Source organism: Pelmatolapia mariae, linkage group LG3_W (genome assembly GCF_036321145.2).
Source record: "Pelmatolapia mariae isolate MD_Pm_ZW linkage group LG3_W, Pm_UMD_F_2, whole genome shotgun sequence".
Lineage (NCBI taxonomy): Eukaryota > Metazoa > Chordata > Actinopteri > Cichliformes > Cichlidae > Pelmatolapia > Pelmatolapia mariae.
In genome coordinates, this window is record NC_086229.1 from 52,002,651 (window position 1) to 52,027,945 (window position 25,295).

Sequence of the window (25,295 nt, forward strand, 5' to 3'; positions counted from 1 at the left end):
CCATTTGTGTGGTATAAAGGGAATCATATATGTTCAAAGTTTTCCTTCCTCTGTACAAAGTTCCAGCAGGTCAGTGATATATAAACACTTGAAGGACTCCTCTCAGCATTTATGTTTATGTTATTTACACACTTTCAACAAACACAACACACAAGACTGAAGAATATACTGTATAACATTTATATAATAAAGGTTACATTGTTTAAATGACACACAAAATGAGGAAACAGAATAAAAAATTTAACGGCAGCTTACCAAATATGACATAAACAAATATAAAATGTTTATTAATGTACAAAACTATTTAAAAAAAACAAGAGGAACAAAAATGCTGATTTGCAAAGACAAAGGAAAGTTCTGTAAATATATATGTAACAATATATGTGTGGCGGGGCGTGGTTTACGATGCTCCTGCAGGTGCGATGTACACACCTGCACGGCATCTGCAATCAATAAAGTTCAATAAATGCTTGTGTGAAAGTGGAAAGATCCCGATCATAACACCACACTATCACTTGCTGCTGCTGCCTATTTTTCAATGAAAGAAAACTTTTGATAAAAAAGTTAATTGAAATCTGCTTTTGTTGTTCTTCTTCTTTCTTCCAGTGCTGTTAAATTCAAATGAATTAAATTTTGCTTTTGCTATATTTATATGTATAAAACAGACAGCAAAATGAAAAATTTGCAATTTTTTAGATTACTTTACTTACCTTTATGTATCTTGACTTTAGCTCTGTTGTGGGAGACCTCTGCATACAACAGGCTGTAATCTAAAAGAGGACAGACGATGATCAGAATGGGTTGACTGTCTTTAATTTCCTTTATATTTATATCATTCTGTCATTCAACACCTAAACTACATGAAATGATTGAAGGATGTTCTCTATACTGACTATCGTTTCTCAGCATTAGATTTGTTTTAGTTAATCATTATAGCAACAAATAAGTCTGTTATTTCTGTGCAATTACCAAGAGCTGATTGTGATTTGACTTCAGAATAAACGACTTCTTCAGCTGCTGCAGAGGCTGATTGTTCTGCAAATAAAGACATTATTAGTCAAAGATGATTGTCAGTAACATCTTAATTAAGTCCACACAGCCAGCAGGATGACAATACCTCAAATCAGCCTTTTAGACTGAGGGGTAAAAAGTGTAAAACAGACAGCAAAAACAAATGTGTACTTTACTACTTTACTTACCCTTGTTTCTCTTGGCTTTAGCTCTCTTGTGAGAGACCTCTGCATACAACAGGCTGTCATCTACAGGAGGACAGACAGATGATAAAGTAACTTTGGAGTAACTTTGATTTTCTTTATACTGAAATCATTTTGTCATTGAAAACCTAACTCATCACATGAACTGACTGAGGGAGGTTCTCATCTATTGAAAATGAATTTTTTTTTTAAACACGTTGTTGTCATTATTAAAAATCTGCTTCTTTCACATTGTGCCTACATCAAAAACAGCCAGTGAGCATTCAGATGGGTCTCCTCAGTAATAGATGACCCCTGATATTAGAATCACATGAAACACGAGAAGAATGATGCTGGCAAATCTAATTTAAAATACAGATCTTTGACATGATTGGACTAAACTGTCTCTGTTGAGAACAGGATTAAAATGAATCCCAAGAAACATTTTCATTCAAACTTCAGGGATATCTGACTCCATTTCACCTGCTTTGGTGCAACTCAGAATGATAAGAGGTGCACTGAAGAGGAAACAACAACAAAAACCCCAAAAAGAGAATATTTTCGAGGTGGTGTTCACAGGTCATTGCTCTCTCTTTATCCCCCTGACTGACTTTGCTTGTTGCTGTTGTTCAGTCGAGCTGCACATTGCTGTGCTGTGAGTACAAGTCCTAGTAAAGGACATGAGGCCTCATGCTGTGTTCGCAGAGTCTATTTCTAAAAGTTGGATCAAAAGCATGCACATGAGAATGGGCCATCCTGGTCGACCTGTGCAGCCTGATGGTGACGTCTCACAATATCAGCAGTTTGCACCAAAGCAGCTTCCTAAATACACTGATTGATATCCCTGAATTTTAACTTTTTAAATGTGTTCCACCTTTTTCCACTTTCTTCTCTATTTATTTGTTTATTTGTTGAACAGAGCACATTACAGTGATCAGCTGGTTTCTTGCTCTTTCTTCTCAGAGCGATAACATGAATGAAAGTCTAGTTTTTCCTTCATATGGATACTACTGTCCAATAAAAGCATTTAAACTAGTGTATTTTGTATTGGTAGCAGATTAAATGCTCACCTTTTTGAGTGATGTTTTTAAACTCAATCAAAGAATATGTGAAATCCCCAGATTCAACTAAAATAGAGTTCAAACATTTACACATAAATGAGAATAATCAAAGAGTCTGCATACTTATAAACTGCTGTATATACTTTACCATTTTTTGTGTCATCATGGTCTTTGACTGATTCATAGAGACAAGCATCACCTACGAAACAATTAAAACTCATACACATGGAGCTGATCACCTTACAACCAGAAATGTCTAAAGCAGAACTTGTCACGGTTAAGGCTGACCTTGGTGAGGAGAAGCATGTTGGCTGTCTCGAGGTTCATCCTGGTTGATTGTTTGGTTTATGGTTTGATTTGTGCTGGAACATAAAATGTAGTAAAACAGTGGATTAAAACAGTGGATAAGAAACACAGGATAAAATTCTGGTTTGATAAAAAATGAGAGAGAAAATGTAAACAAACCTGGCAAAGCATGAATCTGAAAAACAAAACAAAAAAACACAATCAGATGTTTTAATTGCAAACTGTTCTGGTGCTGTAACGTTACATGCAGCATTCAGGGTACATCTGTAGTTCTGAACAATTAGATCATGTTCAGTGTAATATCAGAGAGTAATGGTTTCACCCTTTGATTGTTTGAAGCGACACAACAGCAGAAGAAGAATCAGTAAAAGTCCACAGATGAGTCCAACGATCAACAGAGCAGGAAATGAAGAGTTTCCAGTCCTGGGCACTGCTGTGTAAATAAGAAGATTTAATTATATGTATGTATACAGATTTAAATGTACAACAGGCTTCACATGAAACACACACAAGAGCTAGCACTATTTACAATACCAGAACTCCTGATCACATCTCCTCCACTCTCATGTTATTTTACATGATTTTGTAACATGTACAAAAAAGCACAAGCGAAAGAAAATTTGCTCTGTGTAACTTGGAACCAACAGGATCTCCAGGACAGGTTCACCAGGATAGATGTCAGCTGGTGCAGTGTAATATAAAATTACTTCGACTATATAGAGGCAAATCGAGGCAGTGCTGACAGCTAATGGGGGTCCACTCAGTACCAGCAAGGTGTACCTAATAAAATGTCTAGTTCCCTTCTTAATCTCTGAGGTGTGTCCCATTGTCACAGATATATAAAATCAAGAACCTAGCCTTTACAAACATTTGTGGAAAAATGGGTCCAAAGAAGAGTGAGCTTCCTCTTTAGAGAGCTTCTCTAAACTAAAACAGCGTTTTGTCTCAGTGTTTTTACACTTTCAGTAAAGACGGCACTGAGCACGCTAAAATTACAGCTTTAAAAAGTGTCAGTGTTCACAAGAACGATGGTGATGCAGCCACTGTGAAATCTGCGGTAGTGTTGCAGCTGATAAGGAGCAGATATTCTGAATATTACATAAACATCATACTGAATACTGTCAAACTGGCAACAGCCCTCAATATTTACAGTAAAGCACACAATCTTTTTTTTAATATGTTTATTGAGATTTTTTGATATAAGAAAAAAAAAGAGACAAAAAAAAAACCAAACAAAAAAAACAACAGACAACACAACAGCAAGGGCTAAAACACACAAATAAGACAAAAGATTACACTGCAATGACAAAAATACTACTTCAACACTGGCAGTAAACAGAAATAAAACGCTAAGGCGGTAGGCTGAGTTATTGGTGATCGATCAAACAGGACTTTGTTTTAATACATGATCTAAAAATGGCTGCCACACATCAAAGAAATTACTAAATTTGTCCGCTAATGTGTAGCTAATTCTCTCCATATGCAGTAGAGCAGTCAGTTCTGTTAGCCACATTTTGAATTGAGGTACAATATCCGACTTCCAGAGAGTCAAGATAATTTTCTTAGCAATTACCATTCCGAACAAAACTGTAGTTTGTGCAGCAGAGCTGAGGTGTAAAAGGGAAGAGGAAGATCCAAACAATGCAATTATTGGGTCCGGCTCTAATGTTCAATTATAGATATCAGAAAAACATTTTAAAATGTCCAACCAATAGTTATACAATTTGGGAAAAGTCCAAAATAAATGAGTAAGAGAGCCTTCTCCAAGTTTACAACGATCACATATCGGACTAATAGAAGGAAAAATCCTGTGCAGTTTAGTTTTTGAATAATGAAGTCTGTGAAGCACTTTGAATTGAATTAACTGATGCCTTGCATTGATAGAGCAAGAATGGATCCTACACAGACTCCTCTCTCACACCTCATCTTCTATTTGCAAATCAAGCTCCTCCTCCCATGCCATCTTCAAAAAGTCAGATTTAAAATTTAAATACTCTGAAAAAGCTTTCACAAAACCAGAAACCAACTTTTTAGAATCCGGGGAACTCCGAAGGAGTGTAAAAATTGACCCCTCTTCCGGAAGAGATGGAAAATTAAGGATACTCTGACGAACACAGTTTCTTATCTGTAAATAATGAAAAAAATGTGACGCAGGGAGAGAGAACTTGTTCTGCAACTGAGTAAATGATGCAAACTGCCTGTCAATATATAAATCTTTGAGAGTAATAATACCTTTCTATGTCCAGACCTCAAAAGAGGCATCTAAACATGAGGGTGGAAATGCATGATTACAATATATTGGAGTATGGATCGACGTGTCTGGTAGACCACAACCTTTTTTGATCTGACTAAAGATTTTAACGCAGTTCGAAACTATAAAATTATTGACCTTGGTTCGCGGATTAGAGGAAGAAAAAAGAAGAGCAGGGAGGGAACTATTCTCAACCCCACCACTCTCTATGAGCACACAATCTTATTCATCATCATCACTTTATGGGGTATTAGTTGGAGTCCCCAGCTCAATGGCGGTGTGTTCATGATTACGATAACTCGAGAACTCATCATCTACTAATAATCTCAGATAAATTTAAATCTCAGTGACCTCAAAGTTAGAGGTCAGGTTTTCTAAAAAAATCTTGTGAACTCGAGAAGGAAATCACTTATATTCAAGCTTACTTGCATGTACCAGGAAGCTGAGGGGCTGCACGATCATGGTGACTGAGATCAAGTATGTGTGTGTTTTATTCATGTTATCAGCTGGAAGAAAATTTCCATGAGACTTTTAAATAGGGATAATGTAGTTTTGTCATTATTTGTTTTTTACATTTAAAAGTTGTGAAAGTGTTTTTAATAGACACACGTATATGATGTTTGTTTATTTCATCATCTTACTGGGGTGATGGTAATAAAGCTCAACATTGACCTCTTTATAAAAGCTAAATATTCAAGTGTCGGACAAACTACGAGGCTACTATCAGGTTGATCTCATCCTGTGCTGACTGTTGTTATGTTTGTAAAATGAAGCTTAATAACAAACATGACTTACTTGATATTGACAAGTTGAAGGCTTCACTCCACTCTGTTGAAGAATATGAGTCATCTCTGCGTCGACTCTTACACATGTAGTCTCCACTGCTGGACTCAGAAACATTGAATATCCAGTAATTATTGTGAGTCCACTGTGTGGTTTGGTTGGGTCCTCTCCATCTATACTTCCACTCAGTGGTTTCACCTCCTTCCTGCACCTCACATGTCAGACTGATCGTCTCACCGCTGAATATCTGAGGCCAGCTGGGTCGTCCTTTTACAACAACCTTATTGGAAACTGTTTATTAACAGTTAAGATACAAACAGAAACATCAAGTCAGCAGAGAAAACTTAACACTGTGTGTCTGAATGTGAATTTCAAACTAATTGACTGAACTCACAGGTTATCTCAATGGTGACATCATCACTTTTATCAGTGTAGTAAACTGGGTTTCCTCTTCTTCCTCTGCAGCGGTAGATTCCTCCTTCAGATACTCTGATTACTCTGTTTTGTTGATCATCTGTTCTCATTTGAACTTCAGTGTTTTGGTCACGTCTGAACCACTCATATTTCCAGCCAGCAGAGCTCCCCACAGAGCAGGTCAGTGTCACGTTGCCCCCTACTGGTATGATTGTTGATTCTGGAGTCAGTGTGGCCCTGGGTTTACCTGCTGTTAGGAAAAATTGATAAAAGATTGTTTCATTTTTGTGCAGTCTGTAAAGTAAAACTAATTGTAAAATGGTACATTTTTAATAAGAACATTATTAAAAATATACTCTCTATTTCATTAATTGGATGAGTTTGAACAGGCATCACAAATTAATAGTAAAAGCATCCCAGCAGTGTTAATACTGGTGTCATCTACTTTCTCCTCTCACACAGGTCTGTAATGCGTTTCCATTTATAAACTAGTCCTTTCCCTTTCTGCTTAAAGCCTTCCTGCTCCCAACAAAAACAACAGATTCATCAGAAGATGCTCACTAATGTAAGACTCAGATATAAGATCACACAGGAGCAGATCATCATAGCTGCACAGACAAATCTCAAATAGCAGCACTTTAATTATAAGACTTCTAACTTTTCATTTCTGGCCTTCATTAGATATTATCATGTAACTACATGATTTATTAACTGCAGCTTGCTTTGATTTGGCCTCAGTCAATCTTCTTTCTACACCATCAGAAGAAATCAACATCCCTCCCTCCCTTAGAAAAACGTATCTTCATAACTTACACACTAATATCAGCATTTCACACATCACTGCATTAACAAAACAAACTCATCCATTATTCCTGAGATAAAATGTATAAAAACATGTAATCCATGAAGAAAAACCCTCCAAACAGTTCGGCCCCCTGTGGAGGAAAAAATGTTTGTCACAGTCTTAAAATGTTGTTTTCACATTAGAGATGTGTTCAAGCTCACTGCATACGGCAGAAACCATGTTCACATCACTGGGCTCTCTACACCATTTCAGCTGCACAGACGTCACAGAGTCTCCATCTCTGTTTCTAGGCTGCCACAGTAATCCAGCTCAACAAGGAAAACATTAGATTTCTGCTTGTAGCTCCATCAGTCATCATGACAACATCTCCATCTGAAATATTACAACAAACCTTTTCTCCACCTACTCATCTCTGTTTAACTTCCTACAAGCCCCACTGCTCTTTCTTACACACACAAACTTTCCAATGAAATGACCTCAGCTTCTGTCTACAATCAGGTATCAGACCAAATGTCTGTTTCTCCATAATAAACTGGCGCCCCCTCAGGATTTCTTAGTGGTTGAAAAGGATCAGTCTGAGTATGATGACTGGGGTTGGTGAGGATGGTAGTGATAACATGGTAATAACAGTATTTGGATGTTTTTCTTTAAACGCCCTATGAGTCCCAAAGGTCCTATGGATTTAAAACTGTCTATAATGAGGCTACTATCAGGTTGATCTCATCCTGTGCTGACATTGTTATGTTTGTAAAATGTAGCTCAACAACAAACATGACTTACTTGATACTGACAAGTTGAAGGCTTCACTCCACTCTGTTGAAGAATATGAGTCATCTCTGCGTCGACTCTTACACATGTAGTCTCCACTGCTGGACTCAGAAACATTGAATATCCAGTAATTATTGTGAGTCCACTGTGTGGTGTGGTTGGGTCCTCTCCATCTATACTCCCACTCAGTGGTTTCACCTCCTTCCTGCACCTCACATGTCAGACTGATCGTCTCACCGCTGAATATCTGAGGCCAGCTGGGTCGTCCTTTTACAACAACTTTATTGGAAACTGTTTATTAACAGTTAAGATACAAACAGAAACATCAAGTCAGCAGAGAAAACTTAACACTGTGTGTCTGAATGTGAATTTCAAACTAATTGACTGAACTCACAGGTTATCTCAATGGTGACATCATTACTTTTATCAGTGTAGTAAACTGGGTTTCCTCTTCTTCCTCTGCAGTGGTAGATTCCTCCTTCAGATACTCTGATTACTCTGTTTTGTTGATCATCTGTTCTCATTTGAACATCAGTGTTTTGGTCACGTCTGAACCATTCATATTTCCAGCCAGCAGAGCTCCCCACAGAGCAGGTCAGTGTCACGTTGCCCCCTACTGGTATGATAGTTGATTCTGGAGTCAGTGTGGCCCTGGGTTTATCTGCTGTTAGGAAAAAAAGGGGAAAATGCATTATTCATTATGAACTTATAAAAAACAGAAAAGGGAATACTCAAAAATTTGGTTTAATGTGGTGAAACTTACCGCCCACATATTTTTTCTATTTATTTTCTCTCTGTGTTCTTTGATTTTTTTTTTCTCTTGTCTATCTCAACATGTGGATATTGTTTCTGTAACTCTGGTTTAAATCTCTAAATAACCATAATATAAATGTTTGTCTGACCTGAAAAAGTCACACTAATGTAAACTATCACAGGTCACTGCTGAAGGACTCACAATGATGGTTTCAGAGCTCTGTGTGGTTTTTGGTTTAAAAAACAGAAACATCAGTCACCTTAAACTTTTCATGTTTCTTCCTTTTCTTTGTTTTAAAGAAAAGGAAGTTTGATGTTTTTTAAAGCATTAAAACACATCTATGTAATGATTACAGAGTCTAGGGTATTTTATCACTGTGTGTACTGTGAGTGATGTAACAGGTAAAATCAGTTTCCTGGTTTAAGTTCAAGCTTCAAAGCAACAGAAACAAGTTTCCATGACAAGATTATTTAGTGTACATGTCACTGATGACTTACCCCTCACAGTTACAGAGACAGTGTTACTGTTCTTTGAATTCTGTGATCTCTTCCTGTGAGCAGAGCAGCTGTATTTACCACTCTGAGCTGTAGATGCAATTTTTAATCTGAGGTCTTTGTTTACATTGGAGTTTAAAATTTCTTGACCATCCTTGCTGAGTTTGTATTCCCAGTCTGTGTGTTTTCCTTCCTTCGTGTCACATTTGAAGCTAACAGTCTCGTTGATAAAAAAAATTGTCGAGCTGGGTTCAACAGTTAGCACAGGAACTGGAATCCAACACAACCACAACATCATCAATTTAAAACACTTTTATGTACTTTACAAATCAAAATCTGTTCTGATATGTTCCTAAACTTATAAATATATTGAGAAATAAAGAAAAACAGAAATGGAAAGTGTTTAAGATTGATGCATTAAGATTAATATTTACTAAATAAATGAAAAGTGAAAACTGTTCAGTCACCTTGAGTGTGTCCGCTGCAGAGGAGCGTACAGAGAACTGCAATAAAGGAAGAAACTTCACACATCATCATACTGAAGACTCACTCAAACATAGCATCAATCAAACACATGTGGTGTTACCATTGGCTGCTATGATTGGTTTAAATTATATATTTAATGTAAAATGCATCAAATTATCACTGATGAAGAAACAAACCTTTCTTAGACAAACTAAACCAGTGTCAGTGTACTGAAATCTAATCCAGTCTACAAACAACCATGTTGTTAAAAAAACATGAACTGAAATGCTGCAAATGGCTGATACTCTGTCATTTTACATGTTCATCAGTCACTGAATCAAAGGAAGAAGTGATGCACTCACAGAATAGGCCCAGCTCACAGAGGAAAGTGGGTCCCATCCTCACATCCAGCTGTGACACGTCTGAAAACTTCTACGACTTTGTGTGAAGAGAAAGAAGAAGAAGCACACGAGACGCCGAGAACTGTGAAGAAAAAAAAAATATTTTAAAACTTCTTCTTTCTCTTCTTCTTTTAGGGTACCTGGGTCTAGTGACCCATTGGTTTTGGTTTTGTATGTATTCTTTGACTTGGTGTTTCTTTGGTTTGGTTTCTGTATTTCTTGCTCCCTAGGTTCTTTATTGTCTCCTGATTTCTGTCTTGGGTTTTGTTTGTATGCCTTCCCTGTGTTCAGTGTTATGCCTTTTTCATGTCTCTGTGTCATGTTCACATTGCTTTGTTATGTTCCCTGTTTTACTTTGAAGGGCCATGTCTTATGTGAATGTGTCTGGTTTTGCTTCCCTAGTCTTGTTAGCCCTGATTTCTCCCAGCTGTGTGTCCCTGCACCTGTGTGTATATATAAGCCCTGTGTTTCCTTTTGCTTGTTGCTGGTCTGTCTTTGTCGTCTCTCTGTCTCCTTGTGTTCAGGATTGTTGTTTAATTTTTAGTCTTTCCCAGTTTAGCTTATTTCTCAGCTCTGTTCTCGCCACCCTCACCGTTTGTTGTATGTCCCTCTCCACAACAAAGCTCACTCATATCAGCAGTCCCTGCATCTTGGGTCCTCAATCATAACCCCACACATCTGCCGTCGCAGCTGTGACAGCTTCCTTCCTTTTACACAGAACTATCACACCTTAACAAGCTCTGACTACAGCATGCTTTGACATATTTGAATTCTCCTGGTGCTGCAGAAACAAATTTGTGGGATTTTTATAAAACTACGTAATAATACTCAACTTGTATCATACAGATGTGAGCTGAGTCGTGAAAGAGACAAAATGAGCAGATTACAAGTCCAAGTTTTAAATGTGAAGTACTTTTCTTTTACATCCAGCGACACAACAAGAGCACAGCTCTGGCTGCACCTTCACATAACATACACACTCTGATCACACTGTATATGCACATGTTACACACTAAATCATTAGTGGCATCAAATTCAGACACAGTATTTAAGTAAATCTAATGCTCAAAACTATTTTTGATCTTCTAATCTAATCAAACCTCCATGAAAACAAAAGTATGGAACAAAAGCAGTAAGTCCCAATAAATATTTCTGAACAGTGAAACTAAACTCCCCTCTACCTCCATGCCGCTACACTCCTGAAACTAATAAAAGGTGTTTGTGTTCAATATTTGAACCCTCACACGGGGAACAGGCAAAGGTAAGTTTGTAGTTTTTAGTTTTCCTTCAGATTATTTTTAGCCTTTAAATTACTAATTAAATATTGAGATGAATACTACTGACTTATGAAGTTATAAGTCAGTAGTAAGCTTACCCTGGATGGGAAAATTGGCTTCTGTTGACTCTTTTTCTTTGTTAGGTGTAGTTGAGAGTTTTGATGTATTAAACATCAAAGCCATCAACACATTTGAAATCTTGGAAACATTTCAAATCCTGGAAGAATTGCATTGGAAGCTTTAAAATTAAAGTCTTGGAGCTCGACTGACTTCTTACAGAAACAGCGATGACATTTTGTTTCCTTTGTCTGCTCCTCATCTGCTTGGGTTTGCTAGGAGCTTTGACACCAATAATAGTTACTCTCACAGATGCTCCACCACAGAAATACATCATTTTGATTGGTTCAAACTGCTGTAGAAAAGTGATTAAAACCATTACCAAGCAAAAGAAGAGACATTTAGTATTTTTAGTATTTTTAAGGAGCCATGAATCACTGATTATATTCTAAAGGCTGCTGCACAAAATCACTAAATTGCTTCAAAATACAACAAACACGTTTCCATGAAGCTTTATAAACGGTTAAAAACAGGTTATATCAGCCCAGAGACGTAATACTTACTCAGAGCAAATGGTCACAGCAGGCGAAAACACTTTTTCCCACAACAGTGAAATCTTTAAATAAAAATACTTTATTTATCATTTTAACTAACAAACTTCACTAATGTAAAGTCACTGCAGAGTCTTTGAACATGAAGTTCAGTTTTGGTCAAATGTTCACTCAAATTCAGGAAGTGAGATGAAGTCCCCCTCCCTCCCTCCTCTTGTCTCTGTTTCCTTAAAAGTAGCTGTAACTGTTGTATTCAAAGAGATGAAAGCTGTTGTCACTCAGTAACCACACAGTGAGCTACTTCCTGAGGCTCATGGGAAATGTTTTTGAGATCGAACAAACTTTGACTGACTTTAAAATGGCAGGCCGTTCAATCTGCAGCAGATAATCGTTCAGTTACAAGCACAGACTGAAACTCACTGAGATGAAACTGAAGAAACACTTTAACTCAAATCCAAAATCCATTTCCTAAAAATACTGTAGGAGTTTTCCATAAACTGTTTGAGAATTAGTAATCAGAGTAAATCCAGATATTGCAATTCTTTAGGCTGACTACAGACAAACACTGTCCGTCTCTGATTGTTGGATAGCAGAGCACAGCTGGAAACACAGATGTAGCATGAATGCTCTAAATACATTTGTGCTTCTTGTTAGGTTTCCTGGTGAGGTGTAAGTGTGTTGTGTTGGACTTCACAGTGTGTCCCAACATCGGTGTGCCATCATTCAAACCATTGTACAGCACACTTCATGGGGCTGATAAAAGAAGAGGAAGAAGAACCCGGTTGTGTTGCTTGGCCTCCACTTACACCTGTTAACTTAGCAGATTTAAAGAAAAATATGATTAAATCAGTGACTGTTTGTTTAAGTTGCAATACGATAATCATACATGGGTTAGGGTTATATGTAAGTTCAGTGAGAGAGATCTGTAATCAGTCATCTGCTTTCCTGGGTGGTATTTATGTCAAGGCAACATAATAATAATTACAGAAAGCACTTAAATGTCATCATCATCATCATCATCATCATTTATTTATTTTTATAGCACTTTAAAAGCACACCTGGTAGACTAAATTGCTGCAATACAAATATAAATATAGTAATAAAATATAGTAATAAAATAGCAAAAACCAGACATTATCATAAATGGACATTATTAACCCATTAAACACATAAATAAATATTAGCAACCTAGGTAAATTATTTGTGGTGATTAAGGACACTGGAATGTTCTTCACTACTGGTCTACAGTTGCTTGCTCACTACTGGTGTCTTTGCTGCTGCTGCTGTAATGTTTGCATTCAGTAAAGCAACTTCTGCATGCGTGTCCATTTCACGCTTTGACTCTCCAAAACGTGGACCAGCGTGTCTATTACACATTTTAGAATAGAATAGAATAGAATAGAATAGAATTCAACTTTATTGTCATTGCACATGTCACAGGTACAAGGCAACGAAAATGCAGTTTGCATCCATCCAGAAGTGCTTTAGCCATGATATAGCTATATTACAGTATATATTAGCAATAATATAGATATGTAAGTATATTACAGAAATGGGTCTATTATGGTATTTTACAATGTACACGGTGTGAAGGTATGTTATAAATATGCTACAACTATAAGTATGTACAGGCTGTAGTGAGTACAAGCTATGTACAGGCTATGAACAGGATATAAATATGAAAAAAAAAAACCTATACAGAATATGAAATAAAAAAATATATACAGAAATATGAGATATACAGCTATACAGAAATGTGAACTATGCAAGTTATAAACAGTTGTAGAATTATAAATTATCGTATTATACAGAATGATTATTTACACAGAACTATACAGTAGTGCAGTTAAGATAAGTGAAATATGTGGATAATTTCTACAGAGGCTATATAAAGTGCTAGTGGTTGAGAGTGGTGGTTCAGTCCATGTTATTATTGTGTGTATGAGAGTACAGTTGTCCATTGTGTGTGTAGGTGGTTGTGGGTGTGTGTATGTTCAGTCCATGTGTTTAATGTGGGTCAGATGTCAGGAGGCAGAGTTCAGGAGTCTGACAGCTGTGGGGAAGAAGCTGTTCCGGTACCTGGTGGTCTTAGTCCGGAGGCTCCTGTAGCGCCTCCCAGAGGGCAGGAGGGTGAAGAGTCCATGTGATGGGTGACTGGGGTCTTTGATGATTTTCCCAGCCCTTTTCAGACACCGCTTCCTGTAGATGTCCTCTATGGCAGGAAGTGGTGCTCCGGCGATGCGCTGGGCAGTTTTCACAACCCTCTGCAACGCCTTCCGGTCCGAGGCAGAGCAGTTCCTGTACCAGACTGTTATACAGTTGGTCAGGATGCTCTCGATGGTGCAGCGATAGAAGTTCACCAGGATGTCTGAGGACAGGTGGTTCTTCCTCAGAGTCCTCAAGAAGAAGAGGCGTTGGTGAGCCTTCTTGACCAGCTTGGAGCAGTTGGTCGTCCAGATGAGATCCTCGGAGATGTGGACTCCCAGGAACTTGAAGCTGCTCACACGCTCCACAGCCGTCCCCTTAATGTAGATGGGTGGATGTGGGTCAGCATTCCTCCTGTAGTCCACGATGAGCTCCTTGGTCTTCTCGGTGTTGAGCAGCAGGTTGTTTGTGTCGCACCACTCAGCCAGACGATCCACCTCCTCCCTGTAGGCGGCCTCATCGTTGTCACTGATGAGGCCAATCACCGTGGTGTCATCTGCAAACTTAATGATGGTGTTGGAACCATCAGCAGGTCTGCAGTCGTGGGTGAAGAGGGAGTAGAGGAAAGGGCTCATCACACAGCCTTGTGGTACACCGGTGTTCATTGTGATTGTAGATGAGCAGCGGTTATCCAGCCGGACATGTTGGGGGCGGTTGGTCAGGAAGTCCAGTAACCATTTGCAGATGAGGGAACTGATGCCCAGGTCTGTCAGTTTCCTGATGAGTTGTGAGGGGTGGATTGTATTGAACGCTGAACTGAAGTCTATAAACAGCATTCTGGCGTAGGTGTTGTTGTTGTCCAGGTGTGAGAGGACAGAGTGCAGTGCGATGGAGACTGCATCCTCTGTGCTCCTGTTCTGGCGGTATGCGAATTGGTGGGGGTCCAGGGTGGGGGGGAGACAGGATTTGAAGTGTGCTAGTACCAGCTGCTCTAAGCACTTTGTGATGATGGGGGTGAATGCTACTGGACAGTAGTCTTTGAGGCTAGATGGTTTGGAGTTTTTGGGTATCGGGACGATGGAGGTGGATTTGAAGCAGGCTGGTACTACAGCGTGGGCCAAGGACAGGTTGAATATGTCTGTCAGCACTCCTGCAAGCTCCCCAGAACATGCTCTGAGAACACGCCCGGGGATGCCATCAGGACCTGCAGCCTGATTTTGCTGTGACACTGGGTTGACTAGTTACATCCCTGTAATTTAGACCTAAAATACACCGTGAACCCACACTGATTCCATGCCCAAAGAAGGGCAACAGGCACAGAATAATTCAAGATATTCATCAACACTTTATTTCATTCTGACAATCCTAAGATGAACTTTAGTGATTTTTTTAGGTTCATAAAGAAATTTAAATGTAAAAATAAATTAATTAAAAATGGAGGATCATGAACAATCACATCGACAGCATTCATGTTTAAAGTTTAATCATGTTCAACACAGATGTGAAGATTTACACTTGAGCATTAGTTTCATCTGTCTGAGATTTTAGATATATGTAAATGTGGAAGTGTTGGTGACCATGAAGCTGAGAGGAATAAACTTTAGTTTTATTCTGGGTGAGAGCAGAGCCTTGATTCATGCTCAGGGACTGACTCGCACTAAAACATCTAGAAAATGAGAAAATAGTACGTTGTAAGTGGTGTTGTATTAATTTCACTTTTTGTGTGCACATTGTTCTTCTCTTCATGTTGTAATATTTGACTTTATCAGTGACTTTGAGTAAATTATAAGTTGGGGAAAGGTCTCAGGTCTTTACTTTCTGCAGCACCAAAGCAGCAGCAGCAGCAGGATCATAATCAATAGCAATCAGTCAGAGGGAAGATTGTAGACCTAAATAAAACTGAGACTCACATGACATTTTTCAACTATTAAATAAGTCAAATTAAAGACAAACTCACAAAGCAAATTAAAATAAATATCTAAACATCTCGGAAATAGTGGGCAGCATGATAGAAGTGAGACCTGCTGTGATGTAAGGATTGGAGATGGTGTCACTGACAAAAAGGAGTGAGTGAGCAGATCTGAGGGACAGCCTGGGTTGAGCGGTTTGGAGACTTTTTTCAATTCTTTTAGCGACAGACAAAGACCCGACTCAGTGTGGTCAAGCTCAAAAAATCATCTTTATTGTACATTTCCGGAAAAGGAGAGCTGTAGAGGCAAGGCTAAGATGGTTTGGACATGTGCAGAAGAGGGATAGGGGATATTTTGGACAAAGGATGCTGACGATGGAGCTGCCAGGCAGAAGGCACAGATGAAGACCAGAGAGAAGATTTTTGGATGTAGTCAAGGAGGACATGCAGGGGCTTGGTGTGAATATAAAATATAAATAAAATATTACCAACCCCCCAAAAATATAACTATGGACACTTTCAATTTGACTGGTTTTATAGACAGATAGTCTAAGCCAAATAAGACGTTACTAATTTCCAAAGAATCAGTGGTACCTTATTTTGAAAATTTATTTTTTTTAAGTTATAACACTGTTCCTAATCTATTGACACTGCTACAATGATAGAAAAAAGCTATAATTAAGTCGATTAAGCCTCATCCCTTCAACATTTTGCCAAAGTTTGGAAGTTTTTACAGCACAGTTGTTGAGGACGAAAGACGAGGAGGACGAAAAGTAGAAATGTGACAAAAAGCGACTTTGCTGCTTGTCCTGTTACACTTTAACACAAAATATCATTAGCAGCATTTCAAGGAATCAATAAGTGTGTTGATTAAGCTTCAATATAATTGTAATTGTCTGTGTTCATAGTGCATAATATAATTTAAATAAAAGCTCAATTTAAACCTTTGGTTCTGAGTTTTATTTTACAACCATGATGTAGGATACAACAGAAATAGTGCTCATAGTAAGAAATAAAAAATAAAACTCCAGAGAAAACAGACACATACAAAATACATTTACTGATACATTCAAATCCATACAGCATGTGTTGCATCATTAAGTCTGACATAATGTAGGAGATCACATACAGCAATAACATTCACTGTTACCTGAATGTAACACAGCAAAAGCTGAATTTAAAACCAGATTATTAGCTGCTAAACATCATGTGTTTCAAATGTTTTCTTGATGCATCGAATGTTACGCGATCTACATTTTATATATTTTCTATAAAAGCTATAAATGCTCACAGATAAAATACGAAACAAGAGCTCTAAGTGTATATTATACAATTTCATATTATTTCTAACAAACTAATACTGCAGTGTAAGGGAATAAATCAAAGATTAACATTAAACAGAAAATATATCAACAGAGAACAATTTTTAAAATATTTTAGACGTTTGGCTATAATGTGATGTAAAACCTGTCATATTGTCTCCTCAACAGAAGCTGTTGTCATCAGTCACTTTCCTCGTTCTGTTGATGGTGAGCTGCTCTTTATGGACCTGAAACAAAATCATAACAAACAGCTGTGAAACAGACTGATGGACATGTATGTAAATTATATACGCTGCCCTCTGACATGCACTACATTATGTGTGCAGTTTCGTTATTCTAGAGAAACCAATAAAAGTAATCAATAAAAGCTGGATTAAAGGAGTTTATAAAAACAGGTTTTAGTCCACACAGGTTTAAAAACACCCCAAAGTTTTTACTATTTCACACTTTTTACATTTCTTTCATTATCTGCTTTAGAAAATCTTTCTGTATATCCTCGTCCTATCAGTCCCCTCCACCCAGGCGTAATTCTTAACAGGGGTTTGCATTCATTCATTAAAATGTTTTTCTTTATGAGACTGCATACACAGGAAGGAAACATGGAGGCAGAACATGACAAAGATCAGATCTGATGGCTGAGAACCAAAGTGACTCTTCAGTCACGAGGAGAGGCTCCACCTACTGTTGCATCTCATAGCTCACATAATTCAAACAGAAAGAATCACTTTCCACAGGAAGAACCCACTGGACCATCACACAGGTCACCCAGCTTCCTAAAGAGGAAGGCTGGGGCAGTAGTTATGAGACAGTCAGTTATATTCAGAGCACATTAAATGAATGCTCTCTTTCTGTGCATCTATGCTCAACAGCATAAAACTGTAAGATGTACTCTCAGCCTGAAACAGATCTACAGGACATTAAAATTATCGTCTAATTTAACTGAAACAAGTGAAACACACTGAGTGAGCAGATAAAACAGTTAAAGAGCTCCTGTAAAGATTTTATACCTGGGGTTGAATTTGGATTGACATTATATTAGTGAGAGCTCTGCTCTGGGTCACCACGGTGCTCTGTTGAGGTGACGAAATGAAAGCGTTTAAAAAACAAACAGTTTTGCAAATGTGATATATTTTATGTTGGATACTCACTCGTCTTGTTAATCAGTTTGAGCTGAATCACAGATAAATCACCTTCTATTTGACCTGAAATAACATTATGATTTATTTTAATAATAATCACAGTTATTTTATAACAGCCTCCATGAGCTGTGAATGAATTAAAGTTTATACTGTACCAGTATCAGTGCTTTTAGAGCCTCTGATTGTCTCATAGACACAACGATCATCTGCAGGTCAAAGAAAATTATTCTATTTATCAACATTAATATTATTAAGTATTCTCACAGTAACATTTATATTAAATGCTGTTATTGTCATAACTTTGTTTAATCCACCAGTGTTAAAACTGCAGCACATGTAAGAAGTACAGTCTTGTTGCAAAGAGCATCAGAATCTTTTAAACTACATTAAAGCTAACCATGAAGAAGAGAGGAGTACACCTGCTGCTGATCTTCATCCTGACTGACCCTCTGGTCATCAGCTGAACCTTTATTAAACACTTAAAAGAAGACATTTGCTTTTACATGGTTATGTTTTATACATTTTATACAACAGTTTCAACTTCAGGCCTGCATGCTGTGTCTGTGCACATAAATATTTAAAGAGTAAAATCTCTGAGATCAGAGGAACAAAAAGTCTCACCTTTGGACTTCATGCAGCAATACAGCAAGACCAGGAGGAAAATAAATGTGATTCCAGAAATTAGTCCAGCGATCATTAGAAATGAAGAGCTCTCAGAACTGAGCACAGCTGTTGTAAATAAGAAACAAACTGTTGAATTCAATAATCCAGAAGCTGCGTTAAAGACAATAAATATGTTCAAGATATTTGGATTTTTTATTTCTTAAGGATGTGACTTTCAGTCACTGGTCAGCTGCTGTAGTTTTTTAGTCCTCCCAACTCTGCATTTATTTCTGTGCCTTGTCCAGTGTTCTCAGATTTTTTAAGGACAGTCTGGACACCATGCTGAGATATGCCAAGTGTTCAGCTAAATAAAAACTCTACTGAAATCATTTTGCTGGTACAAAAATAATATTGTATCAAACTGTGTTATCTTCAACATTTTTCAGAGATGTAACAAAGAAGGGGAACAAATTATTTGTTTATGTGATAAGCTGCAAGTAACACAACATCTAAGATAAAATTTAGAATTGTCTGCAAAACAGTGTCTGTAAAGTGTTTATTTCACAAAATAATTCAAACAAAGTGCAAAAATCGCTGCTTTGTTGTTATTGTATTTTAAAGTGGTCAAGGGACTCGTAGTGGAGGGAGTTTGTAATAATAAAAGCTAAATATTGTTTTTCTTTTTATTAATTTATGTCATTATTTTACACAAATGATGAAGCAACAAATCATCACTGTCTTGTATATACCAGCTAAATATTCATTACACAAAGTGTCTGACAAACTAAAAGTCCACAATCAGATGCAGCTCTGTGTCTCACAAAAACAATATGATTTGCTTTCTAGACCATTTACTTCATCCTGCTCTGACCATTGTTATGTTTGTAAAATGTAGCTCAACAACAAACATGACTTACTTGATATTGACAAGTTGAAGGCTTCACTCCACTCTGTTGAAGAATATGAGTCATCTCTGCGTCGACTCTTACACATGTAGTCTCCACTGCTGGACTCAGAAACATTGAATATCCAGTAATTATTGTGAGTCCACTGTGTGGTTTGGTTGGGTCCTCTCCATCTATACTCCCACTCAGTGGTTTCACCTCCTTCCTGCACCTCACATGTCAGACTGATCGTCTCACCGCTGAATATCTGAGGCCAGCTGGGTCGTCCTTTTACAACAACCTTATTGGAAACTGTTTATTAACAGTTAAGATAGAAACAGAAACATCAACTCGGAAGAGAAAACTTAACACTGTGTGTCTGAATGTAAATTTCAAACTAAATGACTGAACTCACAGGTTATCTCAATGGTGACATCATCTCTTTTATCAGTGTAGTAAACTGGGTTTCCTCTTCTTCCTCTGCAGTGGTAGATTCCTCCTTCAGATACTCTGATTACTCTGTTTTGTTGATCATCTGTTCTCATTTGAACTTCAGTGTTTTGGTCACGTCTGAACCACTCATATTTCCAGCCAGCAGAGCTCCTCACAGAGCAGGTCAGTGTCACACTGCCCCCTACTGGTATGATTGTTGATCCTGGAGTCAGTGTGGCCCTGGGTTTATCTGCTGTTAGGAAAAAGAAGAAGAAAAGAAAAAAATCATAGAAGAAATCAACCTCCTCCCTATTGGAAAAAAGGCCCTTCATACCATACACACTCATATCAAAACACTAATCATAGCATCAATAAAACAGACTCAATCATTATTCCTGATGCCAACATATTCATTTTTTTAAACATTATGAGAAAGGAAATTTAAATACTTCACCTTCCTGGGGAAAATATCTGTACTAGTCATAAAATTCAGATTTTCCAATAGTACAGTGCCATTTAAAAAGTTTTGGACAGACGTCACAGAGTCACCATCTCTCTTTCTTGGTTGCCGCAGTAATCCAGCTTAATCTAAGGAGCTTGGAAAGCCACTTCATAAATGCATGGCACAACATAGAAGAGCCACCTCCACTAGACAAGACTCAGCAGTCCATCTGCATCTAAAGGACAAAGGTCACTTGTCAATGTTCACATTTTGGACAGAGCAGACAGATGGTTTGAAAGAGGAGTGAAATAAGAAATCTGTCCACTGTGAGCGACCATCTTTGAACAGAGGTGGTGGTCTACGACACCAACTGTCTGCCATCTATAATCTGGTTTTGAGATCCTTTCCCAGGTGCCTTAAAGCCCACTCACATCCTGGGCCTTTTGACCTCAGAAATCACATGATAGGGTGGGGCTAGGCGTCACAAAGAGTTCACCCGAAACCCTGGCTGATTGGGACCTACACCGGTTTTCACACCTTAGCTCGTGTGATTAGGTAGAGGATCATTAGTGGTTCCATGATCCTCTTGGGCTTAAAATCTGGGACTCTCCACCATTTGACCCTAGAACTGAAGAAACTTCTCAGATGATAGGTGAAACGTCTTTAAGAAAACTTAAAGAAGTCCAGACACTTTTCTTTCCAAGCTCCTTAGACTGCGTTGACCTGGATAACTGAGAACCTTCACAGACATAATCGAGCTGAACAAGGAAAACATTAAATTACTACTAGTAGCTCTATCAGTCAACATAAGAACTACTAATCAAAGAAAACACACATAATACAGTCTCTAAATAATCAATACTCTCTTTTAAACTTAGCCATCTCTATCTGAAATATGACATCAAACCATTTTTCCGCCTGCTCATCTCTCTTTATCTGGCTGTAAGCCTCACTGCTCTCTCTTTGGCTGAGAAATAAGACAGACTCAGCTGTGAACCCTTTCCATGGGTGTAGAGTCAAAAACCAGCTTGATGCATCTACACTGACACACACACGCACACACCTACACCCACACAGATTAACTTTGAATGTCCCTCCTTTGATTCTCCTCTATCTTCTGCGTTGCTCCGATGTGTTTTTAGGATGAAACTGGTGTGTCTTCAGTCCTGAATATTTCACTACAGCTCTGAAACTTATTGTTCATCGTTCATGATTTTATAATAAATGCAGTCACAGTGACTGAGACAGACTGCTTTATATATGTGAACAGATGGCTGTATTTACATGTAGCAATAGGTTAGGATGACTTTCATCACCTTTAATAGAAACTCTAGTTTTGTTGTTATTCGCTTTGTTTATTTTAAAGTGGTCAAAAATAGTTTTCAGCAAAATTGTAGCATCAGTATTAAACTGACTGTGAGTTTATCACCTACTGTAGCTGATACTTACTTGATATTGACAAGTTGAAGGCTTCACTCCACTCTGTTGAAGAATATGAGTCATCTCTGCGTCGACTCTTACACATGTAGTCTCCACTGCTGGACTCAGAAACATTGAATATCCAGTAATTATTGTGAGTCCACTGTGTGGTTTGGTTGGATCCTCTCCATCTATACTCCCACTCAGTGGTTTCACCTCCTTCCTGCACCTCACATGTCAGACTGATCGTCTCACCGCTGAATATCTGAGGCCAGCTGGGTCGTCCTTTTACAACAACCTTATTGGAAACTGTTTATTAACAGTTAAGATACAAACAGAAACATCAACTCAGCAGAGAAAACTTAACACTGTGTGTCTGAATGTGAATTTCAAACTAAATGACTGAACTCACAGGTTATCTCAATGGTAACATCATCACTTTTATCAGTGTAGTAAACTGGGTTTCCTCTTCTTCCTCTGCAGCGGTAGATTCCTCCTTGATGTGACCAAGTGGTCGGCGGGGTTAGATAAAAACGAATAAAAACGACAACCCCACCTAGGGGAATTTCACCCCCAGGAAATATATATTTAAGAAAAAATAGATAAGAACGAATAAAAGAGGCCGTACAGATTCAAGGATGCACACCGAGGCAGGTTGGCTCCAATATTAATTCAGATGTAATAAAACATAATTTTCTTGTTTTTTAAATGTATTTGTCTGTACATATGGATATTTAGATTGTTAGAATACATTCACAAATGTATCATAATTTCACATATATTTGTCCGTTATTTGAAAAATTGAACTGTTAAATTCAAATGTAATGCTATGGAAAAATATATAAAATGATTCTTGTAAACTTTTTTACATCAAATAATTATTATTATTGTTGTTATTTAGGGCGATCGTGGCTCAAGAGTTGGCAGTTCGCCTTGTAATCAGAAGGTTGCCGGTTTGAGCCCCGGCTTGGACACTCTTGGTCGTTGTGTCCTTGGTCAAGACACTTCACCTACCACCTACTGGTGATGGCCAGAGGGGAATTATAAAGTAGAATTGTAAAGCGCTTTGAGGGTCTCAAAAAGTGCGATATGAATGCAATACATTATTATTTAAACCAACTGTTAACTATATATTTCTGTACATTTAAGTATTATTATTCATATTGCCACATTCATTGACCTTATTTATAGTTAATTTCATTGTTTGATCACATTACAATGTTCCTAATTTAATGTTTAAAAGCACTTGAAAAAGGCAAAATCCCATGTAAAATTAGGGCAACAAACTGTATTGTCATTACTGAAAATAACCGTATTTTCATAAGAAAGTTATTTTCTGTTATTTTATGGTATTATTTCGGCGCCCCAGCTGCCGGAATATTACTGGGTTTTTTTGTTTTTGTTTTGTTTTTTTTGGGGGGGGGGGGGTTTACGGTGCAGAGCAGCTGTATTTACCACTCTGAGCTGTAGATGCAATGTTTAAACTGAGGCCTTTGTTTACGTTGGAGTTGAACATTTCTTGACCATCCATGATAATTTTGTATTCCCAGTCAGTGTGTTTTCCTTCCTTCATGTCACATTTGAAGCTAACAGTCTCTCCGATGAAAATGATCGAGCTGGGTTCAACAGTTAGCACAACATCTAGAATCCAACACAAACACAGCTTCATTGACCTGAAACACTTTTATGTACTTTACAAATCAAAATCTGTTCTGACATCTTCATAAACTTATAAATATATTGAGAAATAAAGAAAAACAGAAATGGAAAGTGTTTAAGATTGATGCATTAAGATTAATATTTACTAAATAAATGAAAAGTGAAAACTGTTCAGTCACCTTGAGCGTGTCCTGCATGAAGTCCAGGTGCTGGTTTTCCAGTGTGTGCGTCTGATGGCCCAAAGCTGCCTCAGAGCTGTAACACCATCAATGGCTGCAGTATGGAACAGATGTGGGTGTGTCCTCATCTCCCAGAGGAGTCCAAATCGTCATCAAACAGCCCTACAGACACAAAAACGTGAAAATATAAACAACCAGACTATCAGCAGTGATTTAAGTACTTTAAGACCTCTGTGAAAATCATTTACAGTATATATCACAGAATTTAAGGCCTTTATAATCACAGAGCATACAGAGAAAAGTACTAAACTGAATCAATTTCAGCTTTCATTTTTCATGATGTATATTGTATTAATAATTAAATTTCATTATCTCTATCTTTACCACACATTTGCCACACAGGTGTAGATACTGTAGGTTCAGTGAATGCTTACATTGCACTGATTAGAATATACTGGACATTCAAAGCTAAGATTCAGCGCACTGTGTTAGAGGCTGGGATTTGATGACTTCATCATATATACAACCTTTGATCATCATTTATGTCCAGTTGAGAATGAATCTGTGCACTCACATATTAAATGAACTGAAATCAGTAGTGTGATCTCCAGTCTTGATATAAGGAATGAGAGAACTGACAGCTGTTATTTTAATCAGCCTGTCTCAGTTGTTTTAACTCTAAGTATCACAAAGTAATGTGGTAACATCTGGACTGACGAGTTTACTGTCAGCATTTTAATTGCTAGTTTAAAGGCTGTAGGCTGCAGCCATTGCTCTAACACTGTATAAATGTAACAGGGCTCAGTGCTGGTTCTAACAGTCTGAGCTGCTTCCAGCTTTATTTGTGAAGAGCACAGCAGCTTACAAAACACGGAGCTAGCTCGTACAGCTGCGACGTAAAACTTTCATTAGCTAAGATGATCTTAAAATAACGGGGCTATGTGCGGTGATGCTAGCGTTAGCCGCGTTAGCATCTTACCTTCAACAGGTGGTCAGACTGCGAAAACAGGCACTCAGTCAGAGGTTGGCTCTCCGTTTCGCTGCAGGGTCCCTTCATTCTTCACATATCCGTGTCGAGCCGAGTGTAAATCCCGACGCTGAACGGCCTTTGTACAAGCACACACGCTTCTTAGCAGGGCGAAGCTATGAGCTAGAAAAATCCAGGCTGGCAGACAGCCTGTGTCTGACCAACCAATCAGAGAGCTCCTTACATCCCACGGTGTGGCTAATTTGAATAGCCTCCAGCAAGTTGTTAATCGAAGAGCTAATCCAGGAGCTAATCCAGGAGCTAATCCAGCAGCTAATCCCGGAGCGAACAGGAAAGGGAAATGGATTTTGAACTGCAGTTTATTAAATTGCAAGTGGAAAAAGGATTTTGAACTGCAGTTTATTAAATTGCAAGTGGAAAAATATTTTGAACTGCAGTTTATTAAATTGCAAGTGGAAAAAGGATTTTGAACTGCAGTTTATTAAATTGCAGGTGGAAAAAGGATTTTGAACTGCAGTTTATTAAATTGCAAGTGGAAAAAGGATTTTGAACTGCAGTTTATTAAATTGCAAGTGGAAAAAGGATTTTGAACTG

The 25,295-nt window shown here is 37.9% G+C and overlaps 1 protein-coding gene across 5 annotated transcripts; it reads right to left on the reverse strand.

The window, feature by feature from the left end:
• Positions 1-251: 251 nt before the first annotated feature.
• On the reverse strand, positions 252-25,015 carry LOC134624598 (carcinoembryonic antigen-related cell adhesion molecule 5-like). Of its 5 annotated transcripts, none has more exons than XM_063469594.1 (18): positions 24,693-25,015; positions 23,714-23,875; positions 22,288-22,371; positions 21,906-22,184; positions 19,998-20,267; positions 19,616-19,894; positions 7,976-8,245; positions 7,594-7,872; positions 5,989-6,258; positions 5,607-5,885; positions 2,883-2,993; positions 2,720-2,735; positions 2,543-2,616; positions 2,403-2,453; positions 1,200-1,259; positions 970-1,035; positions 711-770; positions 252-443 (listed from the first exon to the last, which is right to left on the reverse strand). In XM_063469594.1, exons 4-18 carry the CDS (start codon positions 21,979-21,981, stop codon positions 301-303), a joined length of 2,304 nt encoding a protein of 767 aa, XP_063325664.1. In that variant the 5' UTR covers positions 21,982-22,184; positions 22,288-22,371; positions 23,714-23,875; positions 24,693-25,015; the 3' UTR covers positions 252-300. The 5 variants fall into 5 exon arrangements, with proteins under 5 accessions (XP_063325664.1, XP_063325663.1, XP_063325666.1 ...); XM_063469593.1 differs by having other exon boundaries at positions 22,288-22,431; XM_063469598.1 differs by lacking the exon at positions 252-443 and adding an exon at positions 450-608 and having other exon boundaries at positions 22,288-22,431.
• Positions 25,016-25,295: the final 280 nt, after the last annotated feature.